The 11,584-nt window shown below is 22.7% G+C and overlaps 3 protein-coding genes across 3 annotated transcripts; 2 read left to right on the top strand and 1 right to left on the bottom strand.

The window, feature by feature from the left end:
* Positions 1-1,188: 1,188 nt before the first annotated feature.
* PBANKA_1202400 (60S ribosomal protein L13, putative) lies at positions 1,189-2,155 on the top strand (the record flags this gene model as incomplete). Its single annotated transcript, XM_034566068.1, has 2 exons — positions 1,189-1,200; positions 1,559-2,155. 2 exons carry the CDS (start codon positions 1,189-1,191, stop codon positions 2,153-2,155), a joined length of 609 nt encoding a protein of 202 aa, XP_034422701.1.
* Positions 2,156-2,513: 358 nt separating this feature from the next.
* On the bottom strand, positions 2,514-3,476 carry PBANKA_1202300 (conserved Plasmodium protein, unknown function; the record flags this gene model as incomplete). Its single annotated transcript, XM_034566067.1, has 2 exons — positions 2,514-2,910; positions 3,091-3,476. The coding sequence occupies 2 exons, from the start codon at positions 3,474-3,476 to the stop codon at positions 2,514-2,516; spliced, it is 783 nt and encodes a 260-aa protein (XP_034422700.1).
* Positions 3,477-5,221: 1,745 nt separating this feature from the next.
* PBANKA_1202200 (U5 small nuclear ribonucleoprotein component, putative) lies at positions 5,222-8,803 on the top strand (the record flags this gene model as incomplete). The annotated part of the gene is made up of 1 exon (XM_034566066.1): positions 5,222-8,803. One exon carries the CDS (start codon positions 5,222-5,224, stop codon positions 8,801-8,803), a length of 3,582 nt encoding a protein of 1,193 aa, XP_034422699.1.
* Between the last annotated feature and the right edge of the window lie 2,781 nt (positions 8,804-11,584).

Here is an 11,584-nt window from a genome sequence, read left to right as displayed (position 1 = left end):
TGAAATAGTTATATTTTTCCAAATTAAAATTTAAGTAAATAAATATTACATTTATATATATATATATATAATTATAAATAAAAATGAGACATTATAGATTTTCTTACACTAATATGTAAATTAATTTTTTTTATTATTCAGTGGTGTATCCACTAGAGAGCCAAGGGGTAGGGGGTGAAATAAATATTTATATTAAATAGGGATAATTAGTAAATTTATATAATAATATAACTAACATATATTATAATTAGCATTTTCCATTTTTCAATTATTTTTATATATTTTATCAAAATAACGTATAAGTACAAATAAATATTATAGGATAATGGAAAAAAGCTTTTTTGCTTTTGATCGTATTTTTGTCATTCCTTTTTTGACTCTTAAAAAACTTCAAAAAAAACAAAAAAACAAAAAAATTAAATTCAGTAATTATTAATATTATAAAATTTTATTAAATATTGATAATATTTATGATTTTTTTTTTTAATGAAGTACCCTACTTTAATTTAACAATTTGTTCCTGTTTATTAAGAATAAAACATAAAATTAATTAAATTCCTTTTTTTTAAATAAAGTGCTAATATAATTACATTATACATAACTATATACCGTCAGATTTGCAATAATATTATGTTGAAAGAAAGGGTTGGAAAATATACCTATATATTATAACGTTTTTTTTATTATATCCATGAAAAAAATAAAAATAAATGTAAATATTATGCGGATATAAATATAGTAATTATCAAAATTTTGTAAGAATATTTTCAATCCCCCAAGTATATGTAATATTATATATATGTATGTATATATGAAGGAAATATATTTTTACTATATAAGTTATTAATTTGAATATCTCTATAAAAAATATATACATATATAATATTTATATTTTTATATAATATTAATAATATGCTCATTTATTTTATATGCATAAATATGTAACTGCTTATTTATCTATAATACTTCCTTTTTTAAAAATCCCTTTTTAATAATTTATGTATATATATATATATTGTAAAAAAAAAATATTTTTTATTTAATGATTTTATAAATATATTTACAAATGTGACACTTTTTTTGTATACATAATTGCAACATTTAAAGAAATAAATTTTATGTGATTTGAATTTTTGTAACTTTTTCAAAATACAATTAAAATTATATTTACAATTGGATCTATATAAAATGTACAAAAAGGTAAGTATATATTGATAGTTATTGAGATATAAAAGATTTTATATATATGAATAGGCGTTTTACATAAATATATGTTTATTTATATTGTTGGGATATTATTTGTTTGAGCTTGATATGTTGGGTTAAAAAAATTATTTATTTTCTTTATAAAAAGAAACACGAATAAAATATTTTAGTAAAATTATGGAAAAAAGAAATAATGTATTTATAATTTGAGAGGAGGGGGAGATAATAATGAGAAAAATAATGTTGCATAGGTTTCATATTTTTCATTTTGTGAGTTATATATTTTTTAATAGGTTTCAAGATAAAATATTATGAGTATTTATTTTGTTATATATTATTAATTTTTTTTTAGGAATATGTTATTGATTGTAAAGGGCATATGTTGGGAAGGTTAGCTTCCATTATTGCCAAGGAACTATTAAATGGACAAAGAATAGTCGCAGTTAGGTGTGAAGATATTGACATATCAGGAAGTTTGTACAGAAATAAACTAAAGTATCAAGAATTTTTAAGATTAAGAACTAATACAAACCCTAAAAAGGGACCACTTCATTTAAGAGAACCATCAAAAATATTATGGAGATGTGTTAGAGGAATGTTACCACACAAAACTCCAAAGGGAAAAATAGCTTTAAGTAAATTAAAGGTTCTTGTAGGTATGCCATATCCATATGATAAGAAAAAAAAGTATGTACTTCCTGGTGCACTAAGAGCATTTAGATTACAAAAGCACCGACATTTCTGTAGGTTAGGCACATTAAGTTCAAGAGTTGGTTGGAATTATGATGAATTAGTAAAAAAAAAGGAAAAAGTTCGAAAAGAACTTAGCAAAATATATTACAAAAAAAAAATTAACACATTAAATGAAAAGAAAAAAATAAAAGAAGAGGCATTAGGATTAATTAAACCAGAAGAACGCAAAATTTTGGAAAACTTTGGATATATATAAGGATAAAAACATATAATTTTTTTACACCCCTACATGATATGTATTTATATCGGTATGTTTGTGAATGTAAATATGTAGAGTACATTTTAATTAATAGAATGCTGAAATATACTTACCAATATTCATTATAAACTTTTAAAATAAAAAATAAGATAATATTTATTATTATTTTCCTAAGAAAATATGAATTGTCATTTTATGGTCTATAAGTTATATGTAGGCGAGTTCCATAAATAAGCATTTTAAGGCCCGTATCTCATATAACGAAATTTTAATATTAAAGAATAAAAAGGTATACATAAAAAATATGGAAATAATATAATAATAAAAATATGAACAATTTTGCATTTTCTCATTCTCATAAATCGATGCTTTTTATATAGTATTCAATGTCATTTATTATATGATTTACATTGGAAGATGATTTTTTATTTTTCACATTTTGAGCAATAATGTTGATATTTGAATTAATATCTTTTAGTTCTTCGTGGGTAAAATAAAGAAATAATTTTTCTTCATTCCAATATTTAAGTAAATTAAAAAAAAAGTGTATTAAATTTGAGAATGTAAAATTGTTCTTTTTATTTATCTGTTCATTACCCATTATTATATTATTATGAGCATCCACTTGGTCAATCTCAAAGAAAATATTCCAATTATTTTTTATAAAATTTATTACGTCTTTTATTTCGTCGCAGTTATAATTAAATTTTATAAATTTGTAGTAATTGTTTTTATTGTTGTCCAAAATATTTCTAAAAAAGAAAATCGAAAAAAAAAAAAAAAATTATGATAAAATTTATTATTTTTTTTACGACAATTCAATATATGTATATTATGTGTGTATAGTTAAATTTAGAGTTAGTATTTATCAATAGAAACAATTTCGTTAGACATAATTTGGTGTACTATTATTAAATGATATGTTATTTTACAAGAATTGTTTTATTTTTTTTCGTATTATTGATTGGTTATCATTTAAAAGGGGATAATTTTGATCGGCTTTTTGATTATTTTCCAAATAGTCCATAGAAAAAAATTTAAGGCGATTTTTTTTTTTTTTTAAGTTATCTAAATTATTTATAGAAAGGTTCATATTTACATAATCTTCATATGTAACTTTTTCTTCATATTTTTTAATTGGTTTCATATTGATTACACTTACTATATCACAAAATTCTTTATAACTTTTACATGTTTTTACTATATCCTTTTTTTTATCGTCTTTTTTTTTATATTCCTCATCTTTCAGTATGCTCTGTACAAACTCATTTCTCAGCTTTTTAATATTCATTGAAACTACATAATTGTTTACATCCATTGAATTATATATAGTCCTTATTTGGGGCGTTAGTTATGTTTCCGACTTGTTTATTTTTTGTATTCCTATTATATTGTACTATTACTACTATTGTTTTTATTTTTTTAATGAAAAAATGGATATATCAGGTTTTATGCGTACCCTTCTTAAATGCTCATATATAAACTTCGTTTTTCTCTTGCCCGTTTTGTCTTATTTTTACATAATTTCTTTTTCATAATATTTTTGACAAAGAAAACGATTTTTATTTTATAAAAGAAATGGAGAAATAAAGAGAATATAATAATATACATTAATTTATATGTGAAAATATATGTGTGTGAAGAATATAAAAAAGCAAACAGTGCATATAGTGTACTTTTCATTTTTATAATGATATTTGCTATATGTACAAAATGAAGATATACCATAACACTTCTTATGATCATCTTTAACATAAAGAAAATAAATATAGAATGAAAGAAAATCATAGTTTTATTTGAGCGAATACTATAATGTGTATAATTTCGAAAAAGATATCTTTAGTCTTAATTAGTTTTCTCTATTTTTTTTCTCATTTTTTTATCTCCATTTTATTAAATATAGATAATGGAATAAGTTTTTAATTCTATAAAAGTTATCATTTTGAAAATGCGTCTTACAATAATTTATATATTAAGCTAGCGAACATCACATAAAATGTGAAATAAAATTATAAATTGACCTTATATCAGTAGGGTTGCTTTTGGAAAAATGTAGAAAATCCATACTCATAACTTGCAAAAAGGGCGAAAAAAAAAGAAGAAAAAAAGAAGAGAAATAAAGAAAAATAAACCTGGGTATATTATTTTAACCAAATGGATAATTGGGGCATTTTGAGGGTTTTTCTCCATAAGATAAATTAAAAAATCAGAAAAAATAAATCCTGTTTTATAATAACATTACAATATAATTTATATTCTTGATATTTTCTACTTTTTCAAAAAAAAATAAGAGTAATTGTTAAGTGATACTTTCCTTAAATGCAAATGCATTATTTTATAACGCCATAATTTTTTAAATAAATTTTCTGAATATATAAATTATGATTATTCAACATATTAAAATATATGTATACCTATAATACCATAAAAAAAAATATAGCCAATCAACGATATAATAATGATGATATAAAATAAGATGAATAAAAAAAAAAATAATAATATTAAAGGAATTATAAGAAAGTGATAAATAATAAATTTCTATTTGACTTGTATTATTGCTAGGACAATTTTAGCAAAAATAATTTATCAATAGAACGAAAATTCTCATCACTTTTTATAAAAAAAAAATAAATAAAGTCTTAATTATAGATAAGTAGAAAGTGTGAAAACAAAAAAAATAAAATATATAAATACAAAATTTATTAAAAGAAGATACAGTGATAAAAAACACACCAATTAATAATGGAAGAGCATAAAAGGGAATTACAGTATTAATATAAGATGAACATATATGTATAAATGAATGTAAGTATTTATGTATGTTATGTATTGTATTTAAAAATAAAAACGAAAGTAGAGAAGAAACAAACAAAATTAAGAATTGAGAAATGATAAAATAAATACCAGGATATGCAGATGGTGTTAGTAATGTATTTGCATATCCCATTTTTATTAAATTTGTTTTTTTACTAAATATAAAAAAATTGGAAAAATCATCAAAATTAATATATAGTGTTTTTTCCAAGTTTATGCATACATATATAAAGATATAGTATTCTTGAAATGGAATCAAAAAACAATTTATATGATGAATTTGGGAATTATATAGGAGATGATATAGATAGTGATGAAGAAGAATATTCCGATGAAGTTGATGAATCCAAAGATGGAGATAGTGAAAATAAAAGTGAGGAGTTAAATAGTAATGTAGAAAGTAAAGATGAAAATGAAGAAGAAGAAGATGATGAGGATAATTATAATACAAGGGGAAATAAAGATGATAAAATGGATGAAAATGATATCGATGATTTGAAAAAAATATATGATGGTGCTGAAGTTTTTATTGAAGAAGAAGATACTCAAGATATTGAGCAAGCAACCATAAATAAAATAAATGCAAATGTAGAAAGAATAAGTTTTATAAAAAAATTAGATGTAGAAGCAAATAGAAAAAATTTTGATTTAGTAGAAACATCATTGCCAAATAATAATTTTAGTTTTAAATATCTTTCTGAATTAATGCCACATACAAATTTTATTAGAAACATATGCATTGCGGGGCATTTTCATCATGGAAAAACTACTTTAGTGGATAGATTGATTGAATATACTCGAGAAAAAACAAAAGGAGATTATTATTTTGTAAATAAAAGTGGTAGAGGAAATAATAATAGTGGAAGCAGTAGTGTTAGTTTCTTCAAATTAAGTGACGAATTTGATGAAGTTATAAAAAAAAATATAAATAAAAATGAAAAAAAAATAACTCCATATAATAGTAAGATAATGGATTGTTTAACTAGTTATACAGATACACGACTAGATGAACAAGCTCGAGGGTTATCAATAAAATCTATACCTATATCATTAATTTTTCAAAATAAAGTTTATGAAAACATTCCTAATAATATATTGTTAGACAAAAAGTCAGAAAATCTTAAATATAAATCATATTTATTTAACATAATAGATACCCCTGGACATGTAAATTTTTTTGATGAATTTTTATGTTCTCTTAATATATGTGAATGTTGTTGTTTGGTTGTAGATGTAGTAGATGGATGTATGTATGTAACTGAAAATGTAATAAAAGCATGTATATATGAAAATGTAAAAATAATATTAGTAATAAATTGTATAGACAAATTAATAATGGATTTAAGATTACCCCCAAATGATGCATATCATAAAATAAATTATTCAATTGAAGAGATAAACATGAAAATAGAAACTATATGCAATTTGCTAAATAAAACTGAGGAAGAAAAAAATGGTTGGCTATTATCACCACTAAAGAACAATGTATTGTTTAGTTCAAGCTTATATGGGATATTTTTTAGTTTGAAATCATTTAGCAAAATTTATTGTGATTTACATAACTCATATAATATAAACATTGATGAATTTTCAAAATATTTATGGGGTGATATATATTATGATGAAGAAAAATTTAAATTTGTACCATCTCCTGTTTATTCAAATCAGAAAAGAAGTTTTGTTGAATTTATTCTTTTCCCTATTTACAAAATATTTGGTTATGTAACATCTGAAGAAAAAGATTTTCTAATACCTTTTTTAAAAAAATTAAATGTAACTTTAAAAAAAACAGATTATTTATTTAATAATAAATATTTATTAAAAAAAATATGTACTATGATTTTTGAAGATACTACAGCATTTGTAGATGTAGTAATAGATAATTGCCCATCCCCTTTAGAAAATGCAAAAAATAAAACTTTAAGTATATATTCTGGATCATTGAAAACGAAAGTGTGTTATGATATGATGAGATGTTTAAAAGGGGATCAAACAGATAACTTAATGGTATATATAATAAAAAATTATCATAGGCCAGAATGTTTAGTGCTAGATTTATTTGGTAGAGTTATGTGCGGTACTTTGAAAAAAGGACAAACCGTTCGAATATTAGGGGAAGGATATACTTTAGATGATGACGAAGATATGATATCTCGAGTTATCACTCATTTATGGGTATATGAAGGAAGATATAGAGTAGAAGTTGATGAGGTTCCTGCTGGTAATTTTGTTTTAATAGGTGGAATTGATATATGTGTAAATAAAACATGCACAATAACAAATATGAAGAAAAAAGGAAGTAAGAAAAAAGAAATATTTGAAAAAAAAAATGATAATAATACTGATATAAGTGCCATGAGAGATAACTTAAATGATGAAAAAATATTTTTTAACGATGATGAGGATGCAGAAATATTTTATCCATTTAACAAAAAGTTTAGATATATAATTTGTGCAAATTCCGTTTTTAAAGTTGCATGTGAACCTATAAACCCTTCAGAATTACCAAAAATGTTAGATGGATTGAGAAAAATTGATAAAACATATCCATTGGCATCTACAAAAGTAGAAGAATCTGGAGAACACATAATCCTAGGGACTGGAGAATTATATCTTGATTGTGTTTTACATGATTTAAGAAAATTATATGGTGATTTAGAAATAAAGGTTTCAGATCCAGTTGTTCAATTTAATGAAACAATTACTGAAGCATCAGCTTTGAATTGTTTTGCTGAAACACCAAATAAAAAAAATAAAATATATATGATTTCTGAGCCAATACAAAAAGAGTTAATGAATGATATTGTTCAAGGACTTGTCCATTTAAAGAAAAATGAGAATAGCAACATAGATGAATATTTACATACAATGGATAAATTATTAATGAAGAGGGGGGATAAAAGAGTAGATCTATTGGAAAATTATGAAAGTTCGAAAAAATTTGATGATGATAGTGATAAAGAGATGGAAAAAGATGAAAAAAATCGTGAAAAAAATATAAAATTAGATGATGATACAGAAAAAAGGAAAAGTACATTAAACTATAACATAGATCAAGATGTTATATCCTTATTAACAAATAAACATAATTGGGATATATTATCTATAAGATCTATTTGGGAATTTGGTCCTGAAAACAATAGTCCAAATATTTTAATGGATGAATCATTATATAATGAAACAAATAAAGATAATTTATATTCAATAAAAAATAATATAATACAAGGATTTTGTTGGGCTACCAAAGAAGGGCCATTAATAGAAGAAAATATGAAAAATGTTAAGGTAAAAATATTAAGAGCAGATATTGATGATGATCCAATTAATAGAGGAGCTGGCCAAATTATTCCGACTACAAGAAGAGCAATTTATTCTTCATTTTTATTAGCTACACCGAGATTATTAGAACCCATTTTATTTACAGAAATAATATGTTCAGGTGATTCTGTTTCTTCAGTATATAATGTGTTATCAAGAAGAAGAGGTCACGTATTAAAAGATTTTCCAAAAGTAGGAACGCCATTGTATATGGTACATGCGTATATACCTGCTATAGAATCATTTGGTTTTGAAACAGATTTAAGAACCCATACCAGTGGACAAGCATTTTGTTTAAGCATGTTTGATCATTGGCACATTGTACCTGGAGATCCTTTAGACAAATCAGTTATTTTAAGGCCATTAGAACCTTCACCTATTCAACATTTAGCTAGAGAATTTTTGTTAAAAACTAGACGAAGAAAGGGGCTTACTGAGGATGTAACGATTAATAGGTTTTTTGATGACCCCATGTTATTAAATATAAAGGGAGAATTTTCCGAATATTTCTAACAAAAATTAGTATATATTTTTTTTTGAGATTGTAATCTTATATTGAAAGCAATAAAACTTAATATACATTTATATAATTTGTGATACCAATATACATTACATACAAGAAAACCTTTCCCATTTATATATTTCACAATATGGTTTTATATTTATCAAAAAAAATGAAACTTGGAAATAGTATGATCTTTTACAAGCAAATAATGCCACTACAATGAGAAATCATCATTTATTTTTTTTTATTTTTTTTTTGAAAATTCGAGTAACAATGTGTTTATGGGGAAAGTATTGTTATTATACTTCTTAATAGCGGAAATGTGCTCTTTACACACAAATGCACACTAAGTTTTACCTCACTATATTGACTCCATTGTTTTCTCCATACATATGTATGTATATATATTTATTATTTTATCGCATAATTCTTATATTATTGTTTATATATGCGGATTTATAAATGTAAAAACTTTTATAGGAATTTAAAGTCTTTTTTAGATAATACAGAAAAAAATGATATGTATGTATAAGGTTTATCTTTTATTAATTAGAAAAGGTAAATTTGATATGCAAAAGGTTTTATATTTAAGGTTTTGAAATATGTATAAAATTGCTTATATTACTGAATAAATAAGAAGATAAATATATATGGATGTGAATATAGGGATAATATTTATATAATACCTGTATAATGTGTTAAAACAACTTAGCTTTATATAGGCACATAATATACTTAAATTTTTTGTCCTATTTAACAATTTCTTAAAGTTTAAAATATAATTTTTTTAGAGGAGAAAATGAGAAATTTATAGCCATAATTTGATTAACATTAATAATATATTTACAAATTAAAGATTATAATTTTTTTATAAAAAAAGAAAAATATATATATACATATTAATTTCAAAGTTAAAATATATTTTGTTTTTTATGTAGTAATAAAATTATGTTGGAACATTAAATATGAAAATTTGTTTATAAGTAAATAATATATATTATATGCACACCTTTTATAGATATAACATTTTTCTGGAAAATAAATAAAGCAAAAATATTTTTTGAGTATTGTACTTATGTGTACTATTTTGCAGAGAACCGAATGTAATGCAATTATAAACCAGGATAAGTTTTAATATTTTTTATAGGCATGCTATACTATATATGCAAATAATTAAATGTATAATACATTTTTTTGGACGGATGGTTAAAGGTATATGGAATATGAGAGGGGATAAAACATAGAAATGTTATATATATCTATTGGCACATATACGATACATTGTATTTATTATAAGTATTTTTTTTTTTTGCTAAAACACGGATATTAACTAGATAAAAATTGTACATATTATATGCATATACCTAGTTCAAAACGTTAAGAAATAAATGAAATACCAATTAAATAGTAATTAAAAAATATATGCATAGTGTTTATGTTGATTTTAAATGTAATTCTATATATATATGTGTACATATATTTATTAAAAAACAAACAAATTAATATTCTACAAACGAATATGAGACCAATATTTAAATTAATATAAACTTGATATAGTTATATATATGTATATACAATAACTATCTTATGTTTAGCGTAGTTATGTAGCTACTTTTTTTAAAATTTATGTGTCAGTTTTTTTAATTAACACTTAATTTTTTTTTACAATATTTAAATCCTTATTAAGGTAATTTATATACCTTTGGATGATAAAGTTTTAAAGCCCGTTCTATATGTTAAATTTAATCAAATAAATTATGCATTTATATGTATATATATGCATAGAATGTTTCATTCGACTCTTAAATTTTTCTTAACAGTATTTTATGCCGTAAGTTAAACATTTTATATAGGAACATATGAATAGTATAATATAATGAGAAAATAAATATATGTGTGCAAAATACATTGAAAGAAATGTGTATATAATGTATATGTTAAATGGTTATTTTTATGTATAATTGTACATTGCGTGCGTGCATAAATTCTGTATATATAGAGAGTTTTAACAAGCGATATATTCATTCCACTGTTTGAAAGTTTTTGAAAAAATATAGATTATATAAGATTAGTGTTTAAGCTATAAGGCTGTAAGTTGATTGAACACATTTAAGTAAGTTGCTTACTCTGGCGAATGAAGCCATATTCATATATATGTATGAATTTTCATGTTTATTATGTATTTGCTTATTTATGTATATAATTGTATACAAATATGTTCGTACCCAGTGAAGTGAGCCCATATATATTTATACATGTATATATTTTCAAATACTTCCGTGTGTAAATAAAAGCAAAATGTGTTCATGATATTCTTCGATTTTTTTCATGCCTTATGTGTATATTTGAATTTTTCGGTAAAGCATGGTTTCTTTAAATTGAATACATCCTACATAATTCAATATTCATACTTCCACTCACGTCCTCACATATATTCATATTTTTATCCCCATTTTTATTCCCATTTCTTATTCTTTATCAGAGCCACACTTACGCGCGCGTTTATTTCGGAACTTATATAATTTCAGTATTACTGTTGTTTTTTTAATTTTTAATTTTTTTTTTTTTCGTGTATATATGCATGCTTATTTTATGAGGAGACAAGGGACGCAAGTTACTACAACAAATGTTAGAAATTTCCTGGGAAAAACGAAAAATATATCTTTAGATAATTAATATCACATATAAATATATATGCATTTATTTATATGTGTGTGTGCATAATCATTAAAGGGTTGATTCTATAACAAGAAGAAATTAGCATGTTGTAGAAAGAGAAGATCCGAGGA

Source organism: Plasmodium berghei (assembly GCF_900002375.2).
Source record: "Plasmodium berghei ANKA genome assembly, chromosome: 12".
NCBI classification, from domain to species: Eukaryota; Apicomplexa; class Aconoidasida; order Haemosporida; family Plasmodiidae; genus Plasmodium; species Plasmodium berghei.
The sequence above is the reverse complement of the archived record's forward strand: the minus strand, read 5'-3'. Positions and strand labels throughout refer to the sequence as shown.